The sequence below is a fragment of the Mobula birostris genome, chromosome 6, assembly GCF_030028105.1.
Source record: "Mobula birostris isolate sMobBir1 chromosome 6, sMobBir1.hap1, whole genome shotgun sequence".
In the NCBI taxonomy this organism is placed as follows: domain Eukaryota; kingdom Metazoa; phylum Chordata; class Chondrichthyes; order Myliobatiformes; family Myliobatidae; genus Mobula; species Mobula birostris.
The window spans coordinates 118,626,454-118,650,897 of NC_092375.1; the positions used below are offsets into that span (position 1 = coordinate 118,626,454).

The 24,444-nt window shown below is 42.3% G+C and overlaps 1 protein-coding gene across 3 annotated transcripts in view; it reads left to right on the forward strand.

The window, feature by feature from the left end:
* Positions 1 to 24,444, forward strand: part of trpm2 (transient receptor potential cation channel, subfamily M, member 2) — a 200,612-nt gene that overhangs the window by 29,819 nt on the left and 146,349 nt on the right. For all 3 annotated transcript variants that reach the window (XM_072261153.1, XM_072261151.1, XM_072261152.1), the window contains one exon: positions 18,010 to 18,222. In XM_072261153.1, the coding sequence (XP_072117254.1) occupies positions 18,055 to 18,222 (168 nt within the window). In that variant the 5' untranslated portion in view covers positions 18,010 to 18,054. The remainder of the gene's footprint in view (positions 1 to 18,009; positions 18,223 to 24,444) is intronic.

Here is a 24,444-nt window from a genome sequence, read left to right on the forward strand (position 1 = left end):
AGAACAGAGTCAAATATTGCTGTGATGACTGTACGCTCTAGTATCAATTGTTTGGTAACAATAAAGTATAAAGTACTACCCTCTTATATATCCACTAACCACCTTATTTGATACTTCCTTTACTTAATAATGTGTGTGGCGCGTGGCCAAGTGGTTAGGGCGTTGGGCTCACGATCTGAAGATCATGGGTTTGAGTCTCGGCCAAGGCAGCGTGTTGTGTCTTTGAGCAAGGCAGTTAACCACACACTGTTCCAGCTGAAAATGGGTACTGGACGTGAAGGGTCTCGGCCTGAAACGTCGACTGTTCCTCTTCCTAGAGATGCTGCCTGGCCTGCTGTGTTCACCAGCAAATTTGATGTGTGTTGAATTTCCAGCATCTGCAGAATTCCTGTTGTTTGCATTTGTTTGTTGTTTGTCTCTCATTAACAAGACATTTTCGCCCGCAGAACTGCTGCTCAGTGAATTTTTTTTTTTGTTTTTTGTGTTTTCCACCATTTTCCTTGTTGTGTATTAAAATCTCGAGAGATCAGCAGTTTCTGAGATACTCAGAATGATACTTTGATCATTCCACGGTCAAAGCCACTTCGATCAAACTTCTTCCTGATTTGATGTCTAGGCTGAGCAATCACTGAACCTCTTGACCATTGTTTGAATGCTTTTTTGCTTTGAGTTGCTGCAACATGATTAGGTAACTAGATATTTGCATTAATGAGCAGATTTACAGGTGTACCTAGTAAGTCCGTTTGTATGAGGTTGCCCTATTTGTAAAAGTGTCTGCAGATATCATGTCATGTCCACTCATTTTCCAAAACTTTTCTGTTTCTATATGAAAACCTGTCTTCTATCCATGCACACTCACTTCCCCAATAACATGGCTCTAATTCTGGTAGCTGCTTGGAATAAACAACATTTTACACTCAGACATTAGCACAGTCAATCTCTTTTGGAATGCTCACAATGCGTGTATTTCCTTCCTTAAATGAGGAGACAAAAATCTGTGCTCAGTCTCCAGGTGTGGCCTCACCCATGAGTTATTCAATTGCACCAATACCTCCCAATTTCCAAATGCCAATGCCTTTGCAAATATGTTCTATGTTCTAAAGACCAATGTGTCATCTGCCTTCTTAACTGCAGCAGCAGCCTGATCATTTCCTTTGTGATTCATGCAGAGGGGCACATTAATCCCTCTGATCTTGACTCGTGTACAGTTTCTCTCCATGAGGTAATAGTCTGTTTTTTGATTCCTCCTCCTTCACATTTTTCCTCATTAACCTCAATTTGTTAAATTACTCCAATTCATTAATGCTGTTGCTTAACATGCACTCCCACCTGTTTTGGTGTCATTAATAAACCTGGGTACTTTACAGCCTGCTCCCTCCTCCAGATCAGTAACATAACAGGTATGTGATTAAGGCCTGAAGACTTGGATCCCCGGGTCACTCCATGATCCACATCTTTCTAATTCCAAATAAAACTTATTTATTCTAATTCTCTTCAATGTATCTTCAATCCAAGCTCACTCACTTCCACTGTAACAGTGTGCCCTTAGCACCAGCCTTTTATGTAGCACCTTCCGAAAATTCAAATACACTACATCTGCAGGTTTCCCTTGATCGACTGAAGATCTGTCATGTAAGGGTATCCAGGGAATTATAGGCTGGTTAGCCTGCTGTCTCAAGAAATCACTAGAGCAGAGGATTTCCCAAATTTAAAAAAATCAGGTTCTATAGAAGTCAAATGAAACTCAGCTACCCACTAGTCCAGATCATTACAAGGTCTTGTACAGAAGATCAACTAAAGGGCCAATGGATTGCTGGTGTTTGTGTAAGGAGGTGCCCCATAGCTCAAACAACCTAGGCTTGATACTCACCTCCACTGCTGCCTCAGAGTCTGCATATGCTCCCAAATGCTGGGTTTGCCACCACATCCCAAATACATGTACCCTAAATTATCCCTGGTACAGGGGAGTGGGCAGAGAATTGGCAATGGGCATACTTCCTTAAGTGTTTGTGAAGAATAGGCATGACATCTTTAACTTTGACTAACTTCTATAGATGTGGTGAAGAGTATATTGACTGGCTGCATTAGAGCCTGATATGGAAACACCAGTAACCTTGAATGGAAAATGCAAAAAGTCATGGACACGACCCAGTCCATCATGGGTAAAGCTCTCTGCACCACTGAGTACATCTACACGAAATGTTGTCACAGGAAAGCACCATCCATCAGCAGGGACACCCACCAACCAGATCACTATTTCCTCTTGTTGCTGCCATCAGGAAGAAGGTACAGGAGCCTCAGGACTCACACCACCAGGTTCAGGAACAGTTATTACTCCACAATCATCAAGGCTCCTGAACTGGAGGGGATAACTTCAATTAACTTCACTTGCCCCATCACTAAGCTGTTCCCACAACCTATGGACTCACTGTCAAGGACTCTTCATTTCATGTGCTCAATATTTATTGCTTATTAATTAATTGTTTGTATTTGTTTATTTATTTAAGATCTTCTACTTTCTTTTTGTATTTGCACAGTTTATTGTCTTTTGCACAATGGTTGTCTGCCCTTTTGGTGCGGTCTTTCATTGATTCTACCATGGTTATAGGGTTTATTGAGTGTGACCACAAGAAAATGAACCTCAGGGTTGTATATAGTGACATACATGTACTTTGATAATAAATTTACTTTGAACTTTGAACTTTTAAACTTTGAAGAGGTAAGAGAGGAAAGGTGGGGGGTGGGATTAAGACTATAAGACCATAAGATTTAGGAGCAGAAGTAGGCCATTTGGCCCATCGAGTCTGCTCCGCCATTCAATCATGGGCTGATCCAATTCTTCCAGTCATCCCACTCCCCTGCCTTCTCCCCATACCCTTTGATGCCCTGGCTAATCAAGAACCTATCTATCTCTGCCTTAAATGTACCCAGTAACTTAGCCTCCACAGCTACTCATGGCAACAAATTCCACAGATTTACCACCTTCAAAAAACTAAGTGATGATAGAGATCTAGAAGATTATAAGGCAAGCAGGAAGGAGCTTAACAATGATATTAGGAGAGCCTTGGCCAGCAGGATTAAATCCCAAGGCATTCTACAAGTATGTGAAGAGCAAGAGGATAAGATGTGAGAGAATAGGACCAATCAAGTGTGACAGTGGAAAAGTGTGTATGGAACCAGAGGAGATAGCAGAGGTACTTAACGAATACCTTGCTTCAGTATTCACTACAGAAAAGGATCTTGGCATTTGTAGGGATGACTTACACCAGATTGAAAAGCTTGACCATACAGACATTAAAAAGAGGATGTACTGGAGCTTTTGGAAAGCATCAAGTTGGATAAGTCTCTGGGTCTGGATGAGATGTACCCAAGGCTACTGTGGGAGGCAAGGAAGGAAATTGCTGAGCCTCTGGCAATGATCTTTGCATCATCAATGGGGACAGGAGAGGTTCTGGAGGATTGGAGGGTTGCAGATGTTGTTCCCTTATTCAAGAAAGGGAGTAGAGATAGCTCAGGAAATTATAGACCAGTGAGTCTTACTTCAGTGGTTGGTAAGTTGATGGAAAAGATCCTGAGAGGCAGAATATGATTAGGAATAGTCAGCATGGCTTTGTGAAAGGCAGGTCATGCCTTACAAGCCTGAATGAATTTTTTAAGGATGTGACTAAACACATTGATGAAGGTAGAGCCGTAGGTGTAGTGTATATGGATTTCAGCAAGGCATTTGAAAAGGTACCCTAAGCAAGGCTTATTGAGAAATTAAGGAGGCATGGGACCCAAGGGAACATTGCTTTGTGGATCCAGAACTGGCTTGCCCACAGAAGGCAAAGAGTGGTTTTAGACGGGTCATATTCTGCATGGAGGTCGGTGACCAGTGGTGTGCCTCAGGGATCTGTTCTGGGACCCCAACTCTTCATGATTTTTATAAATGACCTGGATGAGGAAGTGAAGGGATGGGTTGGTAAATTTGCTGGTAACACAAAGGTTGGGGTTGTGGAGGGCTGTCAGAGGTTACAGTGGGACATTGATAAAAGTCAAAACTGGGATGACTAGTGGCAGATTGAATTCAACTCGGATAAGCTTGAGGTGGTTCATTTTGGAAGGTCAAATATGATGGCAGAATATAGTATTAATGGCAAGACACTTGGCAGTGTGGAGGATCAGAGTTATCTTGGGGTCCAACTCCATAGGACACTCAAAACTGCTGCGCAGGTTGACTCTGTGGTTAAGAAAGCATACAGTGCATTGCCCTTCATCAATTGCTGGACTGAGATTAAGAGCTGAGAGGTAATGTTACAGCTATATAGGACCCTGGTCAGAACCCACTTGGAGTACTGTGTTCAGTTCTGGTCAAATCACTGCAGGAAGGATGTGGAAACTATAGAAAGGGTGCAGAGGAGACTTACAAGGATGTTGCCTGGTTCGGGGAGCATGCCTTACGAGAGTTTTTTCCTTGGAGCAGCGGAGGATGAGGGTGATAGAGGTGTATAAGATGATGAGAAACATTGATCATGTGGGAGTCAGAGGCTTTTTCTCAGGGCTGAAATGGCTAGCATGAGAGAGCACAGTTTTAAGGTGCTTGGAAGCAGGTACAGAAGAGATGTCTTGGATAAGTTTTTTTACACAGAGCGTGGTGAGTGCATGGAATTCCAGCTGCAAGCAACGGTCGTGGATGTGGATATAATGAGGTGTTTTAAGAGACTCCTGGATAGGTACATGGCTTAGGAAAATAGAGGGCTATGGATAACCTTAGGTAATTTCTAAGTAAGTACCTGTTCGGCACAGCATTGTGGGCCAAAGGGCTTGTATTGTGCTGTCGGTTTTCTATGTTTCTATGTTTCTGACTAAAGTAATTTCTCTGAATTTCTGTTTTAAATGGATGTTCTTCAATCCTGAAGTCATGTCCTCTTGTCCTAGACTCCCCTACCATGGGAAATAACTTTGCTATATCTAATCTATTCAGGCCTTCTAACATTTGGAATGTTTCTATGAGATTCCCCCTCATTCTCCTGAACTCCAGGGAATACAGCCCAAGAGCTGCCAGACCTTCCTCATACGGTAACCCTTTCATTCCTGGAATCATTCTAGTGAATCTTCTCTGAACCTTCTCCAATGTCAGTATATCCTTTCTAAAATAAGAAGCCCAAACAGCACACAATACTTCAACTGTGGTCTCACGAGTGTATTTGACCACACTCAGCATCACATCCTTGCTATGTATTCCATACCTCTAGAAATGAATGCCAACACTGCATTCACCTTCTGCATCACTGACTCAGACTGGAGGTTAGCCTGCAAGGTATCCTGACCAAGGACTCCAAAGTTCCTTTGCATCTCTGCATTTTGAATTCTCTCCCCATCTAAATAATAGTCTGCCCATTTATTTCTTCCACCAAAGTGCATACACTTTCCAACATTGTATTTCATTTGCCACTTCTTTGCCCATTCCCCTAAACTATCTAAGTCTCTATGCAGGCTCTCTGTTTCCTCAACACTACCCACTCCTCCACCTATCTTTGTATCATTGGCAAACTTAGCCACAAATCCACTAGTCCCACAGACCAAATCATTGACATACATCTTTAAAAAGCAGCGGTCCCACCACTGACCCCTGTAGAACTCTACTGGTAACCAGCAGCCAGCCAGAATAGGATACCTTTATTCCCACTCTCTGTATTCTGCAGGTCTGTCAATGCTCCACCCATGCTGGTAACTTCCCTGTAATTCCATGGGCTCTTATCTTGTGAAGCAGCCTCGTGTGGCAGCTTGTCAAAGGCCTTCTGAAAATCCAAGTACACCATATTTACTGCATCTCCTTTGTCTATCCTTCTGCAATTACCTCAAAAAATTGCAGTAGGTTAGTCAGGCAGGATTTCCCTTTCAGGAACCATGCTGTCTTTAGCCTATCGTGTCATGTACCTCCAGGTACTCCATAATCTCATCCCTAACAATCGATTCCAACAAATTCCCAACCACTGATGTCAGGCTAACAGGTCATAGTTTCCTTTCTGCTGCCTCCCACCCTTCTTAAATAGCGGAGTAACATTTGCAATTTTCCTGTCATCCCGTACAATGCCAGAATCTATCAATTCATAAAAGATCATTGTTAATACCTCCGCAATCTCTCCAGCTACTTCCTTCAGAACCCGAGGGTGTGTACCATCAGGTCCAGGAGATTTATCCACTCTCAGACCATTAAGCTTCCTGAGCACCTTCTCAGTTGTAATTTTCACTGCACATACTTCACTTCCCTGATAGACTGCAGCAAACCTGATGGCTGAATTGCTCAGGCAGTTATGAGATATGAAAAATATGAAACTTATTTATTTATTTATTTAAAGATACAGTGCAGAGCAGGCCCTTCTGGCCCAATAAGCCATGCTACCCAATGACCCACCTACCCTAATCACAGGACAATTTACATTGACTAATTAACCTACTAACTGGTACATCTTTGCACTGTGGGAGGAAACCAGAGCACGTGGAGGAAACGCACAAGGTCACAAGGAGAACATACAAACTCCTTACAGGCAGCACTGGAACTGAACTGAACTCTGATGCCCCAAGCAACAATAGCTTGCACTAACGGCTACTCTACCATTGTGCACTAATGGTGCATCAGCGCTGCAGAGTTTCACACCATTGTGGGCACCATATCAGGTTTAATATCACTGACATATATCGTGAAATTCGTTGTTTTGCGGCAACAGTACATTGCAATAAATAATAATAATAAAAATTATAAATTACAATAAGAAGTACATATAAAAATTAATTAAATAATTAGTGCAAAAAGAGAGGGAAAATACTAAGGAAGTGTTCATGGGTTCATTGTCCATTCAGAAATCTGATGGCGGGGGAAGAAACTGTTCCTAAAACCTGAGTGTGTGTCTTCAGGCTTCCGTACCTCCTCCTTAATGCTAGCAATGAGGAGAGGGCATGTCCTGGTGATTGGGGTCCTTAATGATGGATGCCACCCTTTTGAGGTATCACCTTTCGAAGATGTCCTAGATGCTGAGGAGGCTAGTGACCATGATGCAGCTGGCTGAGCTTACAACTTTCTGCAGTTTCAATCAATCCTATGCAGCAGCCCCTCCATACCAGACGGTGATGCAACCAGTTAGAATGCTCTCCATGATACTTCTGTAGAAAATTGCACGTCTTTGTGTGCCTTCTCAAACTCCTAATAAAATATAGTTGCTGTTGTGCCTTCGTTTGTAAGTGCATCAATGTGTTGGGCCCAGGATAACGATGTTCTAACATCGGCCTCCGAGACAGAGATCACATGGATGCAGCAGAGACGTTGACTCCCAGGAACTTGAAACTGTTCACCCTTTCCACTTTTGATTCATTGATGAGGATTGGTGTGTGTTCCCTCAACTTCCCCTTCCTGAAGTCCATAATCAATTGTTTGGTCTTACTGACAATGAGTGCAAGGTTGTTGCAGTGACACCACTCAACCAGCTGATCTATCTTGCTCTTGTACACCTCCTTGAAACTCTGGCAACAATAGTTGTGTCATTGGCAAATTTATAGATGGCATTTGAGCTATGCCTAGCCACAAAATCGTGGGAGTAGAGACTGTACAGCAGTGAGCTACGTATTCATCCTTGAGGAGTGGCAGTATTGATTGATCAGTGAGGAGGAGATGGCATTTCCAATCCGCATTGATTATGGTCTCTGAGTGAAAAAGTCAATGATCCAGTTGCAGACGGAAGTATACAGGCCCAGGCTTTGGAGTTTGTTGATTAGACTGCAATGAATGCTGAGCTGTAGTCAATAAACAGCAGCCTGAGGTAGGTATTTTTATTGTCCAGGTGATTCAAGGGTGAGCAGAGAGCCAATGAGATTGCATTGCTGTAAACCTAATGTGGAAAATAGGCAAATTGCACTGGGACCAGGTACTTGCTTAGGCAAGAGTTGATTCCCACCATGACCAACCTTTCGAAGCATTTCATCATAGAAGATGTGAGTACCACTGGGTGATAGTCGTTGAGATGGCTCACCCAGCACTGGTGTGATTGTCGCCCTTTTGAAGCAGGTTGGTTGGCACAGGTTTTCAGAGCCCTGTCAGGTGACGCCTTGCATGGGTTCACCTTCTTGAAAGATGTTCCAACATCGGCCTCTGAGACAGAGATCACAGGGATGCAGCAGAAATTTGCATAGCTGTAGTTTTATTCTCCCTTTCAAAGTATGCATAAAAGGCGTGGAGCTCATCTGGGAGTGAATCATTACAGCCATTCATAGTGTTAGGTTTCGCTTTGTAGGAAGTAATGGCCTGCAAATCCTGCCATGGCCGACATGCATTCAATTCATCTCTACCCTGTTACGAACTTAACAGGTCCCAAAACCAACCCTGACTCTAAAATTACCTTGTGCAACGTCACAGAGACAATGCCGCCCCCAACACCTTTAATAAGATTTACCTCACCAATGTCAGTCTCAGCACTAAACTTTAGAACACTGTCCAATATAAGTGACTGAGAAGCCCCAGTATCTTGAAGAACTTTCACTGGTACTGGGGTTCACCCTTCGTTCACAGACACAAAGCCATCTGACATAAAATGATCGAATCCTTTCCTAACCCAGTCAGACCTCTCAGTCCTTAACTGAGCCTCATCCGAATGTGTAGAAGCCTGTGGGTTTATAGGTGTTTCACAACCCTGAATACAAGCATTTGGGACCACCTCCTTTTCCTTCTCCTTCTTTAGAATGGAACAATTAGCCATAATATGACCAGTTTTCCTACGATAGTGACAAGTAAGACCAGAATATTTCTCCTTCACTTGTTTCCCTTCATCCTTACTTTTGTCACTGGTCCCAGATTTAAATTTTAGTTTACCCTGACTATCTATGCTACTCTTTTGGAAGCTCTTACTCAGGGTAAACTTAACCTTGTGGGTTAAAGAAAATTCATCTGCTAATCTAGCAGACTCCTGCAAAGTGGCAGCATCCTTTACATCTAAAGATACCTTTATGTCATTAGGGACGCACCTTTTAAATTCTTCAATTAAAACCAACCCTTTCAAACTGTTAAAATCATCATTCACATTTTTAGATGTGCACCACCGGTCAAAACACACAAACTTCTCATAAGCAAATTCCACATAAGTCTGGTTCACAGATTTCCATAAATTTCTAAATCTTTATCTATCAGCTTCTGGAACCAATACATAGGCTTTAAGCACAGCCTGTTTCACAATGTCATAATTAGCTGCATCTTCAATTGATAGGGCCAAATAAGCCTGTTGTGCCTTACCTTTAATTACACTCTGTAACAAGAGAGGCCAGCTTCTTTCCAGCTACTTTTGACTCTGAGCCACTTTCTCAAAATGCTGAAAGTATTTATCAACCTCAGCTTCATTATATGGAGGGATCAGTTTAACTTCCTGACTGGCAACAAACTTATCACCAGGGTCAATCACTAGACCCCTTTTCTGCATTTTCTCTATCTTCTCTAGTTCAAAATCCATTTCTTTTTCTGCTTCTTCAGCTGCAAACCAGCTCTGTTTATCTGCTTTCTCAGCCTCGAGCTGTTTTTGTCATAAGGAGGGCTCGAGCTGTTTTCCTTTTAACTCTACCTCGAGCTGCTTTTGTTTTAACTCAGCCTCTGCCCTCAGTTTTTCCAACTGATACTTGAGCTCAAGATCACCGGGTTTACATTCAGGAAACCTTTTTAACACCTCGGCCTTAAATACCTCCTTAGCTATATAGTGCTCAACTACTTTGTATTTTCCTCTGAATCTCTGGCTTCGTCATAGACCATTTTATCAAAACAAATCCCAGCTCTTTGGTTATATCCACCAACTCATCCTTTTTGGCTTTCTCTAATGCCTCAGGGGTTGGTGCTTCCAGAAATGCATTAATATCCATTGCTGCTGATTTCTGCACAAAAGTAAATCAAAAGAGAAGTAGCCAATGAGATTAGTAATCAATCGATCAATAAGCTCCAATTTTCGTTCATGTCGCGGACGAGCCCCCAACTTGTTATGAACTGTAACATTTTAGAAATAAACCAGCAGCAAAAGATTTCACACTGAGTCGGGTTTTAATGTTAAAACCACTATCTTTATTAGTATCTACTTATAATATCATAACTTAACCAAGATCAACAAATTTTAACAATGTTATGTGTATCTGTGTGTAAATATAGCTAACAAACTAAGTTGAGCTTGGGAAAACAAAGCTTAGAGTCTTGAGATGATAAAGTAGGAAAGTTCAGTCATCCACGGAATGTGTGACGGGAGACAGATATTTGTAATCCAGGGTGAAATGTAGAGAAAAGGTGCTTACATTGAATTTCACAGATAAACAAAAGTGTCGTCGTCGAAGATCTTGTCCGTCGTTTCATTCCAAATCCGCATACGACTTATCACTGAAAGTGACCTGTCACAAGGATATTATCTTCAAGTGATTACCACACAACATACCCAGGCAAGGGTTCTCCTTTCTCTCTCTTCTCTCTCTCTCTTTTCTCTCTCTCTCTCTCTCTCTCTCTCTCTCTCTCTCTCTCTTTTCTCTGCTGCTGCAACTGTGACTACGACTGCCAAAAGTCTCTCTCTCCCTCTGGTTAAGCTCACAGTCAGTAGTGCCAGCCTGTGACTGACGTCATAGTCCCGTCACACTTAGGCGCTGTTAAAGAAACAGTCCACTAAACGAAGCCTGTGGGTTTGTAACAACCCTCAATTGGAATTTCTTTGCCCTTAAAGTAGCCTTCTGTAGGTCATACCTGGACTTATATAATTCTGGATCACCAGTCTTGAATGTCGCAGATCTAGCCCCGGCAGACTCTGGATCTCCTGGTTCATCCCCAGCTTTTGGTTTGAATATGTCTGATATACACTCATTTACACAAGTTTTGATGAAGTCAGTGACAACTGTGGCATATTTTTTCAGAGTCAAAGATGAATCCCTGAATATTGTCCAGTCCACTGACTCAAAGCAGTCTTGTAAACACTCCTCCACATACATTGACCATATCTTCTTAGTTCTCATCACTGGTGCTGCAGTTTTTAGTCTGGCATATACACTGAAAATATAACAACAACCAGGCACTCAGACTTGACAAAGTGTGGGCATGGGATGGCATGGTAGGCATTCTAGATGGTTGTATAACAGTGTGTTGGCTCCTCTGGTTCCATAGCTGATATGTTGGTGATAGTTGTTCAGAGACTTCTTCAAAATGGCCTGGTTGAAATCCCCCGCACTGATAGGGAAGGCATCAGGGTGCACAGTGTTGTGCCTGCTGACTATATTGCCCGGCTCCTCCAGTGTCTGCCTGACATTGGCCTCAGGTGGAATGTGCACCACTACCAGGATAATGGTGTAAAACTCCCTCGGCAGATAAAATGGATGGCACTTGACATTTAGGTGTTCCAGGTCAGGTGAGCAGGACTGAGACAGAACCATAATGTTGTGCACCACGATGAGTTAATCATAAAGTATACTCCACCTCCTCTGCCTTAAAAGACTGAGATGTCCTCTCTTTGTGGAGAATACTGAAGCCAGCAAGCTGCAGTGTCGTGTCTGAAATGGCAGGGGAGAACCATGTTTCTGTGAAGCAAAGTACACAGCAGTCCCTGATGTCCCTCTGGTACAGCAATCTTGCTCTGAGGTCTTCAATTTAATTTTCCAGAGACTGTACATTCTCCAGCAGAATAGTTAGGAGTAGAAGTTTAAAGCCTCTGCATTTTAATTGAACTGGCAGCTTTCCATTTCTGTTTCCTTAAAGGGGAGTTGCATTCATGACCCAAGTCTGCCATCCGAGCTTCGTCAATTTTTTAAATGTCTTAAGATGTTGCTGCTTACCAATGTACCCATGGCTTTGACTGTCGCTTTCAGCTGTAGTGGTCCCTCATGGGAATATTTGATGATTCCCATTGGAGCTACACGCAAACAGTCACCACATCATGGCACCATCTATATAAAACGACTCTGATAAGAAATGATAAAGTAGCGGTGGAGGGATGGGTTAATGAGTAGAGGTGTTGATCAGCCTTACTGACTGTGGAAAGTAACTGCTTTTGAGTCTGCTGGTCCTGGCATAGTTGCTGTGTAGCCTCCTCTCAGACAGAAGTGGGACAAACAGTCCATGAGCAGGGTGGGTGGGATCATTTATGATATTGCTGGCCTTGTTCTGACACCTTTCTGTATATAGTATGTTCTTGATGGCATGTAGGCTGGTGCCAGTGATGTGTTGGACAGCTTTGACTACCCCTTGTAGAGCCTGCCTGCCCCCCACACAGCAGATTCCGGCCCGTGCAGTGACACTGCTTGTTAGAATGTTCTCAACCACACATCAGTCGAAAGTCGAGAGCTTTGATGTACATAAACTACCTCTCTTCAGTCTCCTCAGAAAGTAGAGGCATTGGTCAGCTTTCTTGATTGTGCAGGATGTGCTCTGGGTCCACGAGAGGTTGTGTGAAATGTGCACTCCCAGGAGTTTGAAACTGCTCTCAGTTTCAGCTGCTGTGTTTCCAATGTAAGTGAGTAGTGCAAGTTTTCCTGAAGTCAATATAAGTACCTTATCTGTGGAATTAGAATATCATAACACAATATCACTTAAGCTTTCAAGATGTACAACAGAACACACCAGGTATGGCACTAGTGTGGCACAGTGGTTTGCAAGTAGAGCTGCGATCTCAGGGTCAGAGGTCTTGGGTTCAATCCTGACTTCCAGTGCTGTCCCTGTGGAGTTTGCACATTCTCCATCTAATGTCCTGATTTCCTTCCTCATTTCAAGAACATGAAAGATAGTTGGTTAATAGATAAGTGTAGAATTTACTGAGAAAGTGGTGAGAATAAAGATGGAATTAATGTGTGATTAGAGTAGTTGGATGTTGGATGGTTAGCACAGACTTGGTGGGCCAAGAAGGCACTTTCTATTCTGTATCTTTATGACAATTACAGCTTTAAAGAACTCGAACAAATTTATCAAACTTTTCATTAAATTATTTTGACTTATCTTGATTATTAAGCTTTAAGTGTTATTTCCCTGATTACAACTCGAGTATCTTCCAATAGCAGACAGTGAACTAACGTATAACATATAACATAGAGCATAGGGCATAGAATACAGCACAAGATCAGGCCCTTTGGCGCAAAACGTCTGATGCCAAATATGATTCCAAATTAAACTAATCCCATCTGTTTGCAAATGGCTTATTTCCTTCTATCACTTCCTGTTCATGTACCTCACTAAAACCCTCTTAAGTGTTGCTATTTTATCTACATCCGCCTCTTCCCAGACACCCACCTGTGTAAAATCTTATTTAAACTTTTCCCCCCTCACCTTAAAGCTATGCCTTCTAGTATTTTATATTTATACCCTGGGGGGGGGCAAAAGATTTAGAACTTCTACCCTCTTCATTATAATTTTATAAACTTCTGTTGGGTAGAATTTTATAAACGTCCTCAGCTTCTGATGCTCCAAAAGAAAACCCAACTTTATCCGACCTCTCCATATAGCTAATTCCCTCCAGCCTGGGCAACAACCTGGTAAACCCCTAGCAAAGTCTCCACATCCCTTCTGGAGAGTGGCAACCAGAATTATATCTAACCAACTAACAGATCTATAGTTTCCTGCTCTTTAGTTCTTTCTTTCCTGGACAATGAGGTCACATTTGTAGTTTTCTAATCTGCTGGAAACCTCCTAGAACCTGTTGAGGTTTAAAAAAATCTAATCAATGGCCAACTATATCTACAGACGTTCCTCTTAAAACTCATGGGTACAGGCTTTGGGCACTGAGAACATAAAGTCACAAGCACGGAGACCCTGTGGGCCATATTTGACATGTTGTACTTTGGGAGATCAAATGTAAAGAGGCAGGATACTATTATGGAAAAACCGTTAACAGTGTTGATGTACAGAATGATCTTAGAATCTAAGTCTATAGTTCCCTGAAAGTGGCTGCACAGTCACAGTCACTGAAAGTGGTCATTAAAAAAAACATATGGTAGGCTTGACTTTGTTAGTCGAGGCACTGAGTTCAAGAGTCGAGAAGCCATGTTACAACTTGAGTTAGGGCACACCTACAGTATTGCATTCAATTCTGGTCGCCCCATTATAGGGAGAATGTGGAGATATGGAGAAGGTGCAGAGGATGCAAAGATATGGACAGGGTTTAGTAGGATGATGTTGGACCTCGGTAAGAAACCAGGGGAGGACTTACACAATAAATTACAGGACCCTGGAACAGAAAGACAAAGGAATATTATATAGCCATAGGAAGGAAGGGTGATCAGGGTCAGAGCTTTGAGTATGTGTTGGAATATTATGTTCGAAATGTACAGGATGTTGGTGAAACCGCCTCTGGAGTATTGTGGGCAGTTCTAGTTACCCAGCTCTAAGAAGGATGTGACGAAGCTACAGGGTGTCAGAAGAGGCTCAGAAGGACAGTAGCAGGACAGAACAGCTCAAGTTATAAGGACAGGCTGGATAGGCATTGGGTAATGTGGCACAGAAACAAGCCCTTCAGTCCCAGTCGTCCATGCCAGCCACAATGCCCTTCTAAGCTAGACCCTTTTGACTATGTTTGGCACGTATTCTTTTAAACCTTTCATATTTATTTACCTAAAATAAGAGATTCTGCAGATGCTGGAAATCCAGAGTAATGCACACAAGATGCTGGAGGAGCTCAATAGGACAGGCAGCATCTATGGGAAGGAGTAAAAGAGTCGACGTTTCAGGCCACAATCACTCATCAGATCCTCCAGTATTTTGTGTGTGTTATCCATGTCCTTGTCTGAATATCTTTTAAATGCTGATATTGTACCTGCCTCAACCACTTTGGCTGGTAGTTCATTTCACAACACTCTGGGTGAAGAAGCTGCCTCTCAGGTCCCTGTTAAGTCTATCCCATCTCACATTAAACCTGTTCCCTAAAGCGTCTGATGATTTTCCATGGGAACATCTGTGCATTCACCCTATCAATTCCTCTCATGATTTTATCACATCTACACACATTTGTAAGGTCACTTCTCAATCTCCTGTGCTCCAAGGAATAAAGTCCTTGTATGCCTAACCTTTCTCTATAACTCAGGTCCCTGAAACATGGCAGCATTGTTGTAAATCTTCTTTGCACTCTTTCCAGCTTGATAATATCTTTCCTATAAGAGTGACTAGAGCAATGCTCCATATGGTTTATCAGGTGCAGCTCATTAGCATCTTGGACATCTGCAGCACAGCAATACAACTCAGTGCCCTGACTGATGAAGATCAGTGTGTCATATGCCTTCATCATCAACCAATCTATTAGTGATGTCACCTCAAGGGAACCAAGTACTTGCAATCCAAGGTTCCTCTGATCTGCAACATTCCTTCGAACCCTACCATTGAATGTGAATGTCCTCCTCTGATCCATCTTTGCAAAATGCAACACCTCACACTAATCTGGATTGAACACAGTTTGCCATTCCAAGTCCACTTACCTAACTGGTCTTCATTAGTCAGGCACTGAAGATAGGAGTTGTAATAAACATAGAACATAGCATAGTACAGCACATTACAGGCCCTTCGGCCTACAATGTTGTGCCAACCCTCAAACCCTGCCTCCCATATAACCCCCCACCTTAAATTCCTCCACATACCTGTCTAGTAGTCTCTTAAACTTCACGAGTGTATCTGCCTCCACCACTGACTCAGGCAGTGCACTCCATGCACGAACCACTCTCTGAGTAAGAAACTTTCCTCTAATATCCCCCTTGAACTTCCCACCTCTTACCTTAAAGCCATGTCCCCTTGTATTGAGCAGTGGTACCCTGGGGAAGAGGCGCTGGCTATCCACTCTATCTATTCCTCTTATTATCTTGCACACGTCTATCATGTCTCCTCTCATCCTCCTTCTCTCCAAAGAGTAAAGCCCTTGCTCCCTTAATCTCTGATCATAATGCATACTCTCTAAACCACGCAGCATCCTAGTAAATCTCCTCTGTACCCTTTCCAATGCTTCCACATCCTTCCTATAGCGAGGTGACCAGAACTAGACACAGTACTCTAATTGTGGCCTAACCAGAGTTTTATAGAGCTGCATCATTACATCGCGACTCTTAAACGCTATCCCTCGACTTATGAAAGCTAACACCCCATAAGCTTTCTTAACTACCCTATCCACCTGTGAGGCAACTTTCAGGAATCTCTGGACATGTACCCCGAGATCCCTCTGCTCCTCCACACTACCAAGTATCCTGCCATTTACTTTGTACTCTGCCTTGGAGTTTGTCCTTCCAAAGTGTACCACCTCACACTTCTCCGGGTTGAACTCCATCTGCTACTTCTCAGCCCACTTCTGCATCCTATAAATGTAATGTTATATTACATTTCTGAAGGCTGTATTTGGAATAATATGTTCAGCTTTACTCATCTGCTCTGGGAAAGAAAGATGCCACTGAGCTGGAAAGAGGGCAGAAAAAATGGCATGGATGTTGCCAGGACTTGAAGGAGAATCAGGGGTGAACTTATGGAGATGTATAAGATCATGACAGGCAGAGACAGGGTAAGTGTACACAGGCCTTTTTTCAGGTTCGGGGAATCAAGAACTAGAGGGCTTAATTCCTCAGCCCTGGTTGGGAGGGTTAACTTTTTCATCTGGTGGTAGTCTGTATATACAAGGAGTTGCCAGGGAAAGTGGATAGGTCAGCTACATCAACAACATTTAAAAGGCACTTGGATGAGTACAGGGATAGGCAAGGTTTAGACGGACATTGGTCAAGTGCAGGTAAATAACTGAGATGGGAGACACCGCAGTCAAAATGAACTAGATGGGCCAAAGGTCCTCTTTCTGTGCTGTATGACTCTAGGATCCAAAAACAGCAAGTTTTTTTGATCCCTTATAATCACAATTAAGAATACATCATTTTAATCTATATATTGCACAGTTGTAGTGAACTACTGAACCATCTTTAATGCCTATGACAGACCTTGATAGAGCATGGATCAATGCAACCTTGTCAAGTTCACTCAACACCATTTTCAGCCTCTAATTTCTGTCCATCTCTTATATTATATTCCTAATTAAGACCACATCTCAATGTAGTTGCCTCTGTGAACATTATTTTTGCCATTCCTGCACACTGATGAAATCATGGTTCTTTGAACACTAGTTGGATTGTTAATTTGCCATGATGGAGCGACTGTGAGTTCCTGAGGGTGATGCTGTCTGGAGTTTAGCTCCTGGTAAGGTCACTCATGGCAGTAAGGTCAAGGGAGAGGTTCCGGACAAAGAGCAATACAACCAAGGCTTCAGCAGTGAAGTTGGTGGAAGATGATGACACATCACAACCAATGTTCCCTTTAATATGTAATGACCAGCGTCTGTAAAAATCGTGTTCTGTACAATTTTTTGTCCAGTGACAACAAATGCACACTACATAATTTATTCAATAAAAACAGTATAAATAAGCCGGATCTAAAATCTGCAGACCAATCATCAGAAACTCCACGTTGTCAACATCAGAAACCGGAAAAGGAAATGTGATTGTGTACAATTGTGAAATATACTTAACATGCTGACGAGGTAGAGGGTGACAACCTTTTCTGCGCACTCTAAATTCCTTTGTAGCAAAAATTCCTTGTAGCAATAGCAAAAGATGTGTGCGCATGTACATATTCTCACTTTAGAAGGAATATTGATCACAACGGCAGGGAAGGTGGAAGAAGGCTGCAGAAGAGAGGAGTCCCAGCCACCTTGTATTCCGAGCCACTGGACCCTGACCCTGATCTGTAAAACTCGTGTGTTGGCTGCCTGTACATCAGCTCCTCCATATTAAACAGGCATTCTCCATTCTCCAATAACCACTCATACTCGACTCAAGTCATTGCATTACAACTAAGTGATTTTATTTCTGGAGCTCCTCAAATACTAATTCCTTTTCCTCCTTTCTGCAATTGTAATTTTTCAAATCCTAGTAAACATTGTTTTTGTCCAATTACTTGTGTCCTGTAACAAAGGATTATCTCTTTACCATGCATAATTTTTGTCAACTGATCCAACATCCTGCTTCTTCCTACAGGTGTGACACCTGACATGGACGAAGAGGATAACAAAAACTAACAGCATGTCTTCCAACGAGGTGCAAAATGTCAACAGGATTTCGCCCCTTGAGGGGGACAATTATATTCAACTCGAAACCTTGCACAGCAACAAAATGTTGAAAGCCATTCAAAGAAGTCCCAGCTTCATCAAAAAAATGAAATGTTCAGCAAACTTAATCTCCGATGAACAGGTATAGTCTTCAGCAAAGTGAGCAGATAAAATGTATTCTTTTCCTAATGTCTTGTGCAAAGTCACCAAAGAGATCTATAGGAATGGGAAATGTTCCATTCTGAGTGGTCACAATCGCACCCTACAATTTCAGGGCAGGTGCCTTCCATGATGAGACACAGGATTCAAATTTTCCACGGTATCCTATCAACACACACAGTTTCATTAAACAGCTTAGCCGTTCATCTCTTCGGATGTCCCTTGGAGCAGAGGATGACTCATTTCCAGGGTGGTTCTGTGGGTTCTGAAGTTAGTGTGGGACATGCAAGGCTTTCATTAGGTGAGGTAGGAGGTGCTTGGTGGAGCGGGCACATAGGTAGGTTGTGAGGAAAACCTCCTGTTGTTTACATTGGGAACACACCAAATTCCAGTGTAGGAATCCAGGTGCCTTTACTGCAGGAACATGATACCAATGGGGTGGGTTTCAAGGACGGTCAAGTGACTCACCTCGGCTACCTCCCCTCTATAACTAATGACTGTAACCTGGAATCAACAAGCTAATGTCAGCATATGAACACAGCCCTGGAAGCTGGGAATGAGGTTAAGGCAGAATTCCACACTGACCTTGGACACTCAGAATGGAAGATACACCGATTTTCCTGATAACTTCCATATCAGAGTTGTGAATGACAGTCTTCCAGAAACACGAATTGGCAAGGGAGAAGATGGGATTACCCATTCCAATAGAGCATGGTCTTGTGAGCCAAGTGTTTTATCAAATAAGACAGACCCCATGTCCAGGCTCCAGTATCAAAGTTCAAAGTAAATTTAATATCAAAGTACAGATATGTTGCCACCTTGACATTCATTTTCTTGCAGGCATTCATAGGGGAAAGAAACGCAATTGCATTTTATGAAAAACTATTTATAAACAGACAAAAATTCGCAAACAACCAATGTGCAAAAGAAGACAAGTTGCACCAGTAGAAGTAATACCGAGAGCATGAGGTTTTGAAAGTCCTTGAAAGTGAGTCTGGAGGTTGTGGAATCAGTTCAGAGTGGTGGCGAATGAAGTTATCATGCCTATTCAGGAGTCTGATGGTTGTAGGGCGTGTGTTGATCGGATGCTGCGGAAAATTTGAATCCTGTGTCTCATCATGTACGGCACCTGTCCTGGAATTGTAGGGTGCGATTGTGACCACTTAGAATGGAATGTTCCCCATTCCTACAGATCTCTTTGGTGAAGTGGGAACTAAAGCTTCTGTACCTCCTTTCTGATGGTAGTAGTGAAAAGAGGGCATCGCCTGGATGGGCGGGGGGATTCTTTGATGACAGGTACTGCTTTCTTGTGGCAGTGCTCCATACAAATGGACTCAATAGCAGGGAGGGCTTTGCCTGTGCATTTAGAGATGCTCTTCTGCACACCACGGTTGTATCGTGTTGTTATTTGAGTTACTGTCACCTGCCTGTTAGATTGAACCAGTCTGGCCATTTTCCTCTGACCTCTCTCATTAACAGAACTGCTGATCACTGGATGCTTTTGTGTTTTTTTTTGTACTGTTCTCTATAAACTAGAGTTTGTTGTGCAAGAAAAACCGAAGAAATCAGCAGTTTCTGTGATACTCAAACCACTCCATTTGGCACTAACAATCATTCCGTTACATTTCTTCACCATTCCGATATTTGTTCTAAACAACAAATGAACCTTTTGACCATGTCTGTATGTTTTTATGCATTGAGCTGCTGCCACATCATTGGCTAATTAAAAATTTGCATTATCAAGCAGGTGGAAAGGTGAGTCTTATAATGTGGACACTGAGTATATATCAATCATGGATATGGGCAGAGAAATATTAGATGGAGCTTAATCCAGGCAAATTTGACCTGTTGCACTTCAGGAGACCAAATATAAAGGGAAGGTACACAGTTAATGATACCCTTAATCACACTTGATGTGCAAAGAGATCTTGGGCTCCAAGTTCATTGCTACCCTAAAAGTGCCACAAAGATGATAAAATGGTAAAAAAGTATATAAACTGGGAAGTCATGTTGCAGCCATATAGATGGTTAGTTAGGCCAGTTTTGGAATATTGTTTGCAGTTCTGGTTATTGCATTACAGGAAATATAAAGGGGCATGACAGGGTGCTGGTTTGCCATGATGCTGCTTGGATTAGAGTGTATGATCCATAATGAAAAAGTTGTTTATAAAGTTATAGAGTCATAATTCCCCCATGGTCTCATGTTCTCCTTAGGCCTTCCACTTTGCACCCTTTAAGTATCAGTGTTACAGGGGAGTAAAGGGTGTTACAAAGGCATGAGAGAGGAGCTGGACAAAGTTGATTGGAAGGACAGGGATGACAGCAGACAGCAACGGCTGGAGTTTCTGGGAGCAATTAGGAAGGTGCAGGATAGATACATCCCAAAGGAAAAGTATTCTAAAGAGAAGATGACATATCTGTAGCTGACAAGGGAAGTCAAAGACAGCATAAAAGGAAAAGTGAGAGCATATAATATAGCAACAATTAGTGGGAAGTTAGAGACTTCAGGCATGCTAGGAGCCACACTCATGTCCCCATCTACATCAATGGAGCTGTAGTGGAGCGTGTATCAAGCTTCAAATTCCTTGGTGACCATATTTCCGAGGATCTCACCTGGTCCCTGAACTCCTCCATCCTGGTCAAAAAGGCGCAACAGTGCTTTTATTTCCTACGGAACATGAAGAAAGCTCACCTCTGTCCCAGGATACTGACAGACTTTTACTGCTGTACCATTGAGAGCATGCTCACCAACTGCATCTCAGTGTGGAATGGTAATTGTCCCGTATCAGACTGCAAAGCACTCCAGCGAGTGGTGGAAACTGCCCAGCAGATTATCGGCACCCGATTGCCTACCATTGAGAACATCTACCATAAACGCAGCCTGGGCAGGGCAAAAAGCATTATCAAGGATGCATCTCACTCTAACTATGAACTTTTTACTCTCTTCCCATCCGGTAGGTGCTACAGGAGCCTCCACTCCTGCATCAGCAGGCACAGGAAGAGCTTCTTCCCTGAGGCTGTGACCCTGCTGAACCTCTCATCACAGCGCTAAACAGTATTGCACCCATATTGTTCTGTCTCAGTACTTTTATATTTGTGTGCTGTAGCACTTACTTTTTATTTGCAGTTATTTTGTAAATAACACTATTCTTTGCATTTCTGGCCAGATGCTAACTGCATCTCATTGCTATCTGTAATCGGCACCATGTCAATAAAGTTGAATCTAATCTAATCTAATCTAATTAGGAAGCTTTTAAAAACCAACAGAAGACATCTAAAAGAGAAAAGAAGAAATATAAAGCTGTCCAATAATATAAGAGAGGATGCAAAAAGTTTTTATACACACACACACACACACACACACACACACACACACACACACACACACACACACACACACACACATATATATAAGGAGGACAAACCCAGTAAGTATTGTGGGAGTGTCAAAGGGCAGAAGTAAGTATAGTTGTTATTACTAAGTATTACTAAGGAGAAGGTACTTATGAAGCTGAAAGTTCTGAAGGTAGATAAGTCACCTGGACCAGATGGACTACACTTCAGCATTCTGAAGGAGGTAGCTGAAGAGATTGTGAAGGCACTTGAAGTGATCTTTCAAGAATCACTAGATTCCAGAATGCTTCTAGAGGCCTGGAAAATTGCAAATGTCACTCCACTCTTTAAGAAGGGAGGGAAACAGAAGAAAAGAAATTATAGGCCAGTTAGCTTGACTTCAGTGGTTGGGAAGATGTCGGAGCCCATTATTAAAGATGAGGTTTCAGGGTACTTGGAGGTGCATGATAAAGTTGGCCAAAGTTAGCATGGTTTCCTGAAGTGAACATCTTGCCTGACAGATCTGTTGGAATTCTTTGAGGAAATAATGGGCAGGATAGACAAAGGAGACTAACAGGGTGTTGCTCTCTTGGATTTTCAGAAGGCATTTGACAATGTGCCACATATGTGGCTGCGAAACAAGATAAGAGCCCATGTACAAGTAAGACATCAGCATGGATAGAAGATTGCAGGAGGCAAAGAGTGGTATTAAAGGGGGCCTTTTCTGGTTGGCTGCCAGTGACAAGTGGTGTTCTTCAGGGGATGGTTCTGGGACCATTTCTTTTCACATTATGTCAATAATTGTGGTGATAGAATTGATGGCTTTGTGATCAAGATTAGGACAATGGGCAAAGCAGTGGCAGATGGAATATAATGTAGGGAAGTATGTGATCAGGCACTTTGGTAGAAGAAATAAAGGCATAGACCATTTCCTAAAGGGGGAGAAAATTCAAAAATCAGAAATGCAAAGGAGTCCTTGTGTAGGATTCCTGGAAGGTTAACTTGCAGGCTGAGCCAGTGGTATGGAAGGCACATGCAATGTTAACTTTCATTTCTAACATTGGACTAGAATATAAAACCAAGGATGTAATGCTGAGGCCTCTTAAGGCAGTTGTCAGACCACACTTAGAGGATCTTGAGCTGATTTGGTCCCCTTATCACAGAAAAGATGTGCTGACATTGAAAAGGTTCCAGAGGAGGTTCGCGAGAATGATTTCAGGAATGAAAGGGATAACTTACGAGGAGTGTTTGATGGCTCTGGGCCTGCACTCCCTGCAGTTTAGCAGAATGAGGAAGGATCTCATTGAAGTCTGTCAAATATTGAAAATCTTAAATAGAGTAGATGTAGGGAGGATATTTCCTATAATGGGGGAGTCCAGGACCAGAGGGCACAGACTTAGAGCAGAGGGATGCCCATTTGGAACAGAGATGAGGAAGGTAATGAATCTGTGGAATTCTTTGTACAGACTGCTGTGGACGACATGCCATTGGGTATATTTAGAGTGGAGGATGATAGGTTCTTGGTTAATCAAGGGTTATGGGGAAAAGGCAGGAGAATGGTGGTAATAAATCAGCCATGATGGAATGATAGGGCAGACTTGATGGCCTGAATGGCCTAATTCTGCTCCTATGCCTTATTGCCGTATGGTCTTAACCCATGACCTCTAGATCTAGTCTCATCCAACTGTACTGGGAAAAGCTTGCTTGCATTATCCCTGTGTGTACCCCTCATAATCTCGTATACCTCTATCAAATCTCCCCACATTTGCCTAATGCTCTAGTGAATAAAGTCCTAACCTATTCAACCTTTTCCTATAAGTCAATTCCCAGCAACATCCTTGTAAATTTTCTCCATACTCTTTCAATCTTATTAATATCTTTCCTGAACTGCAAGCTACAATCCAAATTAGGCCTCACCAACGTTTTATACAATTTCAAAATAACATCCCAACTCCTGTACACAATATTTTGATTTATGAAAGACAACAAACATGCCAAGACCTCATTTTACGACCCTATCTACCTGTGATGTGACATCTGCCTCTATCTATGAGAGGCATAGATACGCTAGATTGCTAGAGTCTTTTCCCAGGGTAGAAATGTCAGATATTAGACAACATGTATTTAAGGTAAGAGGGGATGTTGAAAGGAGATGTATGGAGCAAGTTTCTTACACAAACGTTGGTGGGTGCCTAGAACGGACTGTCGGGGGAGTGCTGGAAGCAGGTAGCACAGTGCCATTTAAGAGGCTGTTAGGTGGACATAGGCAATGGAGAGATATGTTTAATTTGGCATGGTGCTGCGTGCAGACATAATGATCTGAAGGGTCACAAACAGGAGAAAATCTTCAGATGCTGGAAATCCCAGCAACGCACATAAAATGTCGGATGAACTGAAGGGTCTGTTCCTTTGTTGTACTGTTCTATGTTCTAGTGGTTTACATGTTTAACTTTCTTGAAATCAACAATAGCCTTTATTAATAACTATTCTGTTCTTTTGCAACATCTCTTTGTTTACCATATTAAATTATAATTATTGTTAGAAAAGGTAAGGAATAACATTTACCAGAACTGTTCAAATTGCATTCACTGCCATGGAAATTAACAGCAGTACATTAAAATCAGAATCAGATTTATTAACACTGACACAGAGTATGACATTAAATTTATTGTTTGACACCATAATTACAGTGCAAAAACATAAAATTGGCATAAATTACAAAAAATAAATAAATAATACCAAAGAAAGGAATAATGGGGGAGTGGTCATGGGTTCCTGGACCATTCAGAAATCTCATGATGGTGGGAAACAAGCTACTTCTGAGTTATTGACTGACTCCTGTACACCCTCCCTGGTGGTGGAAATGAGAAGA